This window comes from Bos grunniens, chromosome 22, assembly GCF_055505025.1.
Source record: "Bos grunniens cultivar Pamir isolate PY7600 chromosome 22, Bosgru_T2T1.0, whole genome shotgun sequence".
NCBI lineage: Eukaryota > Metazoa > Chordata > Mammalia > Artiodactyla > Bovidae > Bos > Bos grunniens.
In genome coordinates, this window is record NC_141186.1 from 7,611,569 (window position 1) to 7,618,467 (window position 6,899).

General features: G+C 45.5%; 1 protein-coding gene across 2 annotated transcripts; it reads left to right on the top strand.

Moving 5' to 3' along the window:
- The first annotated feature begins 1,174 nt into the window (after positions 1–1,174).
- On the top strand, positions 1,175–6,229 carry CCR4 (C-C motif chemokine receptor 4). Of its 2 annotated transcripts, XM_086365682.1 has the most exons (3): positions 1,175–1,322; positions 2,411–2,497; positions 3,743–6,229. In XM_086365682.1, exon 3 carries the CDS (start codon positions 3,793–3,795, stop codon positions 4,870–4,872), a length of 1,080 nt encoding a protein of 359 aa, XP_086221808.1. In that variant the 5' UTR covers positions 1,175–1,322; positions 2,411–2,497; positions 3,743–3,792; the 3' UTR covers positions 4,873–6,229. The 2 variants fall into 2 exon arrangements, with proteins under 2 accessions (XP_086221808.1, XP_086221807.1); XM_086365681.1 differs by lacking the exon at positions 1,175–1,322 and having other exon boundaries at positions 2,377–2,497.
- The last annotated feature ends 670 nt before the right edge of the window (positions 6,230–6,899 follow it).

The window sequence follows — 6,899 nt, forward strand, 5'->3', positions numbered from 1 at the left end:
ATATATATATATATATATGACAAGCATATTTACCATTTATCTGTGGTATTATTATTTATTTTGGCCATGCCGCGCATCTTGGTGGATATCAGTTCCCCAACCAGGGACTGAACCTGGGCCACAGCAGTGAAAGCAATAGAAAGCACTAACCACTAGACCACCAGGGAACTCCCCTATTTATACGTGGTATTAAAATATTTTGTGGAGGATTTCCGTGGTGGTCCAGTGGTTAAGACTGCATTGGGGAACTGAGATTCCACATGCCACGTGACATGGCCAAAAAAAAAAAAACCCCAAATATATCATGGGGAGGTGATGACGAAAAAAATGTCTGAAAAGACTCTTTGGGATGGAGTGATAAAAAAAGGTTGATAAACACTCTAGTTCAATTTTTCAGTTCTTATTCATGCAACTTCCTCAGGAAAAATGGCATTTGTGGCTCTTTAAAAAAAGCTGAACCAAAGAGCCAAGCAACTGTAGATACATAGAAGGAAATAACTGAGAGCTGGCAGGAGCCAAGGATACCATATGGAAAAAACTTAGGGCCGATGTCAGCCGCTTGGCTATGACTGGTAGGTGAACCCCAAGAAATCCTCAGCCAGGATCACTGTCCAGCGGAAGCTCTGCCATTTCTAAGTAGAAGAGGCTTGGGGGAAGGGTCTTCCTGTGGTGTGGGGGGCTTGGAACTGTGTTATCATGTCACTTATTTATTGAGGACATTTATTGACTATGGTTGACCAGAGCCTCCATGTCACTGCCAGACACACACATCTGAATACACTTCCCTGCCCCTAACTATTATTCTTAAATAAATCTGGCTTCTCACTCTGACCTTCTCAGATCCCACTGTTTAGAGAACATATCGTGGCATATCTTGATTGCTGGTCATGGCACATCCAGAATGGGGAAATAACAAACAGCTCGTTGATCCAGAATATAAAGGTCATCTCTATTGCACATAGCCAGCTAAACTGGAAAAAGAGGTAAATTAAAAATTCAACAAATTTTAAAACATTAAAAAGTTTCTCTCTTGAAAAACTGACTTCCCTCATCTAGCAGAGCACAAAGCTTCCCAGCTTTCAGTTTGGGGAAATGAGTGAGTAACCTGAACCCAAGCGGAGAGTCACTCATTTTCTGCTTCTTACTTCTTTCAAAAAACCCCACTTGAACTCAGCGTGCGTAGCTGGGTGAGGAAGAGAGAGCTGGTGTTCACAGGAAGCCACGCGCCCTTCAGAGGCACCTGTCTTTCTTAGTGCACTGCTTCTGGAGCAAGCGGGCACTGCCTCTCAGACCTGCCTTGGAGCCACTTTGAGAAAAGCAAGGTAAGGGGGCAGACGGTGTGGGGTGCTTAGGTCCTCAGACCCCGTGCTGCTCGGCCCACAGGTGTGTGGGTTCTGGAAGCGCTGAAAGCTGCCCGGCTAGGCAGCCGGCCGATCACTTGGTCAGCCCGGTCATTCTGCTGGTTCGTGCCAGTTGGCACCTGTCCTTATTGCTCACACACAGCCCTCCCAGCCCTCATCTGACTGGCTCTCACATACTTAACAGCGCTTTCCTCCCGCATACATCTGGCTTAAACTATGTGCTCGGAACACACAGTTGATTTTCATTCACTATATATACTTTTCCATTTCTGGCTTCTATCAAGACTCCCGGCTCAAGAAACACCAGCCCAGTGAGGGCTGCAGCATAATCCCAGACATTTACCAGCTGTGTCGACTTCTGTTTCTTCTCCTGATAATTTCCTAACACCTCCTCAGCCTCTCTTATTCCTTTCCTTTTCACTGGTGAAATGATGGTGATAGACCAGAATTGTTATTTGTTTAATTGGAATTGATAATCATTTAACACATTTTTTTTTAATTTTTTTGAGAACCTGCGATGCCCCAGGTCTTCAGCATCCCTTTGGAGGAATAAATCAAAACCTCTCTGAGAAACACATACTTTGGGTGTGTGGTGGTCAGAGTGGGAGATGGGGAATGTATGTGGAATTATTGAGCAATGTGATAGGGTTTTGATCAAGAATATCAGGGCGCCAACTAAGAAGGATGCAAGGAGAGGTGGCCTTGAGGCAGAAAGCCGCCTGCATTGCTCTGACTCACATGTGGACATGTGTGTAACTTTCGGAAGATTTTAACCTCTTCATCTGCGAATTTAGACAGGAAATGAGGGTGGTTGTGAGCATATGTGTAAGGTTAAGATTGTAACCTCATCTGCCAGTTTAGATAAGAAATGAGGGTGGTTGGGAAGGTAGAGATTTTATTTTTGGCTATGATGTGCCTTTTCTAGATCTGTCCTGCTAATTGATACTCTGATATGATTCATGCATAAAATTGATCTTTATATGCAGTTCTGATGAAAAGACCAAAAATTTCCCTCAACTTACCCAACTGAATGTTGCGACCTTCCATAGGGCCTGGAAAAACACATTTGCTGCTTTTGTGTCAGATTGGCCCAAGAGTGCCCAGTCACCCAGCCGGGGAGTCCAGGTGCGTTCCAGGTAAGACAGCGCTCCAGAGCGAACACAGGACTTGGGTGTGGTGTGCTGGGGCCCACCTGTACCAGCACTCAGGAGCTGATTGTTAAATCTTGAGAAATTTTGTGGGGCAGTTGGTGATTTGACCTTGGCCGTGGTGGGAGTGTTTGGGCTTCCCCAGTGGCCCGATGGTAAAGAATCTGCCTTCAATGCTGGAGATGTAGGTTCGATCCCTGGGTTGGGAAGATCCCCTGGAGGAGGGCATGGCAACCCACTCCAGTATTCTTGCCTGGAGAATCCCATGGACAGAGGAGCCTGGGGGGCTACAGTCCAGGGGGTTGCAAAGAGTAGGATACGACTGAAATGACTTAGTGCACACACGTGGTGGGAATGTTTACACCATGGAAACCGCCAAGAGCCACACATCAGAGCCCCCCAGCCCCACCTCCTCACCCTCCCAGACCTGGTTCACCTGCAGCACGTCACTGGGACTTGGGGCCCAAAGAATACATTCTCTGTGTGGCTGTGTGGTTTTCGGAAGACACTGAACTTCTCTGAGACTTTCGTGAGTCATCTACACCACGGCTCAGTATGGTTATTGGGCTTAGAATACCAGGTTTTATTGAAAGGAGTGTGAGAACGGGAACACACGACTGGGATTGAATGCACAATACCAGTGAACATGTTCTGAAGTCTGTAAAGAGCAAAGCACACAGAAGGAATTCGAATTTTTATATAAAAGCAAGAGGTCAACCTGGTTCCTTTCTAGCCTGATGATTTACCTAAGTCATCTCTGAATTTTGGGCATTACAATCTGAAGGGGAAACATGCATAGATTTTCTACCTTTTTTTTTTTTGGATTTCATGTCAGAAAGGCCCTGGGTACGGTACTGTTGGGCAGGTCATCTGGTCTTGTCATTTCTGTGAGTGATTTCAGTAAATGCCAGACTAGCTTTCAGAAATACATCCTTGAAGAACAGCTCATTGAAAGAAGGTTTTACTTGTCCCTCTTACAAATGGGAGAACCAGAGCTCCCAGCAGTGGGGCAGGAAGAGTGGCAGAGCTGGAGTTTGGTGTCTGTATGCCACCAAAGGGCAGGATTCCTGCACTGTGGCTGACTGCTCTTCAGTTCAAGGACCTGAGCCCCTCAGTGCCGGGAGCTTGGGATGAGTGTCTGATGATCTGGGCAAAGCAGCTGTGCTCTGCACACAGCACCGTTCTGATTTGTTTCTGTTCTGATAGAAATCTGTTGGCTCTTCCCCTCATTAGGTTCTTTTGGCTGGGCTCAGAGCTGCCTTGAGGAGCCTGTAAATCTGAAAATGAACCCCACGGATATAGCAGACACCACGGTAGATGAAAGCATCTATAACAGTTATTATCTCTATGAAAACCTGCCCAAGCCTTGCAACAAGGACGGCATCCGGGCATTTGGGGAGCTCTTCCTGCCCCCACTCTACTCCCTGGTCTTTCTCTTCGGTCTGCTTGGAAACTCCGTGGTGGTCTTGGTCCTGTTCAAGTACAAGCGGCTCAAGTCCATGACCGACGTGTACCTGCTCAACCTCGCCATCTCGGACCTGCTCTTCGTGCTCTCACTGCCTTTCTGGGGCTACTATGCTGCAGACCAGTGGGTGTTTGGGCTTGGCCTCTGCAAGCTGATTTCTTGGATATACCTGGTAGGCTTCTACAGCGGCATCTTCTTCATCACACTCATGAGCATCGACAGGTACCTGGCCATCGTGCACGCCATCTTCTCCCTGAGAGCCAGGACCTTGACTTACGGGGTCATCACCAGTGTGGCCACGTGGTCAGTGGCTGTGCTTGTCTCCCTCCCAGGCCTCCTGTTCAGCACGTGTTATACTGAGCGCAACCACACCTACTGCAAAACCAAGTACTCTTTCAACTCCACGCGGTGGAAGGTCCTGAGCTCCCTGGAGATCAACATTCTAGGGCTGGTGATCCCCTTGGGAATCATGCTGTTCTGCTACTCCATGATCATTAGGACCTTGCAGCACTGCAAAAATGAGAAGAAGAACAAGGCAGTGAAGATGATCTTTGCTGTGGTGGTCCTCTTCCTGGGGTTCTGGACCCCTTACAATGTGGTGCTCTTCCTGGAGACCCTGGTGGAGCTGGAGGTCCTTCAGGACTGCACATTTGAGCGACACCTGGACTATGCCATCCAGACCACAGAGACCCTGGCTTTTGTTCACTGCTGCCTCAATCCTGTCATCTACTTCTTCCTGGGGGAGAAATTTCGCAAGTATATCGTACAGCTCTTCAAAACCTGCCGGGGCACTCTGGTGCTCTGCCAATACTGTCGACTCCTCCCAATGTACACTGACACCCCCAGCTCATCTTACACGCAGTCCACGGTGGACCATGACCTCCGCGATGCTCTGTAAAAACTGAAAATGCAAGAAACAGTTAATAAGCTTCCCACGTTGAGAGCTTATTTAAAATTGTATCAAAGTGACAGTTTCCTGAACAAGTACAGGGGAGAAGAAGAATTATATCCACTGCAAAAAGTAGGGCTTCTCACCCGGCAGTCACGTTTTCTTCCTGCCAAGTACAAGTTCAGTGTGACCAGAGTTCACCTGGACCGAGGCATCCTTCCTTGGTGCACCAGGCTTTCCTGCAGGGATGAGTAAACCTGAGGAGGCTTCTGAGCAAGCTTCAGTGAGGAGAGAGATGATTTGGGAACGGGAAGACCATTCCCTTCCAACCTGAACTCATGGGATTCTCTGGAGGGGTTTGTAGAGAATTGACTGGGGGAGTAAAGCGCTAATTCTTGCTGTGAAAATGAGGCCTTTGAACTGCTACTAGCTTCTGTGAAACAATATAGAAAACCTTGGGCACACTGTCCCAGTGTTTTCCTGATCATATATATCTGAAGCACGGTGTACGCCACGAAGCCAGGTGTCTGCAGAAACAACTAGTAAAGGAATGAAATTAGATCTGGATTCTTTTATTGTGAAGGATTATTTGTTAATGAAAGCCAAACTTCCAATGCTGATAACAAGTATAAGCTTAAGAAGGCATTAGAATGGTCTGATTCCTAAACATGAAATGCAAGGCATTAACAAATCTAAACGTAACTTGTGGAAATTCAAACACAGTTTCATATGCTTATGGTGTGTTTTATTTTCATTAATACATGAGTATTCACATTTAAGAAGTAATACATAGGCCCAGATACATTTATCTGGGGTCTTTTACTCATTTACAAACATATCCTTCAAAACCAAAAAATAACAAGGACTAATCAAGTAAGAAGACAGTGCTTCCTTAATCACTTCAAAGTGCCTGCCATAAAGTAAGGCAAAAATAGTCCACTAAAAGTTAATGCTGATATGGCATAAAAATGACTTCCAAAAAATTTGGAATTGTGAAAAGTGTCATCTTTTAAAATATTGGCCCTGCTTTTTAACTTTTGGATGATTCAAAACTTCAATCAGTCACTTCTTACAAGTCATTTTAATTATGTAATTAATCATTAAGAGAACGCTCTGTTCTTACAGCCTTAATCAGAATTAAGACTTACGAAGTCTAAGGATATCTGTAATTGCTCCAAAAACAAAACCTACTTTGCAAACTATTACCTGAGCTAACCAGTTTAAAGTGCTTCTGTAAATTTACACATTATTGCATGCTTTCCATTTATAAAGAATGCATTTCCAGAAAATTTATTTTCAGAAGGTGATTTTAACAGGGTAAGTTGATATTGCCTTTCTAGAAATACAATAAAAGACAACAAATAGACCTGTGTATAGTTTTTCCTGGTTATGTGTATGTTTGGTCTCCCACTGGGGATGAGCATCTGAGCCGCCAATGTTCCTGTTGTCTGGCTTGATCATCTTTGCTACACGTTATAGAAGAAATCCACGTTCCGGAGAGGAAGAATTAAAGGCTTCAGTGTTAAGATAACCACTTGGGATGGAGAAAGGAGTCACTACTCATTGTCACAAAAGTGCTTGGGGATGAGAGTGGATGAGGAGTGGGGACAGGAGGGGTTCCTGGGCAGTCCTTAGAAAACCCACATGACACGGCAGGGTCTGCAAATTATACTTCTGTGTTTCCTCGTGCGTCTGAGCCATTACTTTCCTCTCTTAGCCTTGGTTTCCTCTTATCTGTAAAGCAGAATAGAGTTCAGAGTGATTGAAAAAAAAGATGACTACTCAAAGTATCTATGTTCCTTGGTCATAAAGTGTGGTTTTGAACTTCCCAGCCAGTGGCTACCTCCCCTTTCCTCTTAGAGCTTGAAGTTTCATTCATTTAATCAGTAGGAGACAGAAATTTAAGGACACCAAAAGACAGAGACTAAAGACTCTGATGCTGGGAGGGATTGGGGGCAGGAGGAGAAGGGGACGACAGAGGATGAGATGGCTGGATGGCATCACCGACTCGCTGGACATGAGTCTGAGTGAACTCC

Coding starts and splice junctions, on each gene's coding strand:
- CCR4 (XM_086365681.1), top strand. CDS start 2,392: ATGTTGCGACCTTCCATAGGGCCTGGAAAAACACATTTGCTGCTTTTG. Junction 2,498..3,742: donor GGAGTCCAGGTGCGTTCCAG/GTAAGACAGCGC, acceptor TCCCCTCATTAG/GTTCTTTTGGCTGGGCTCAG.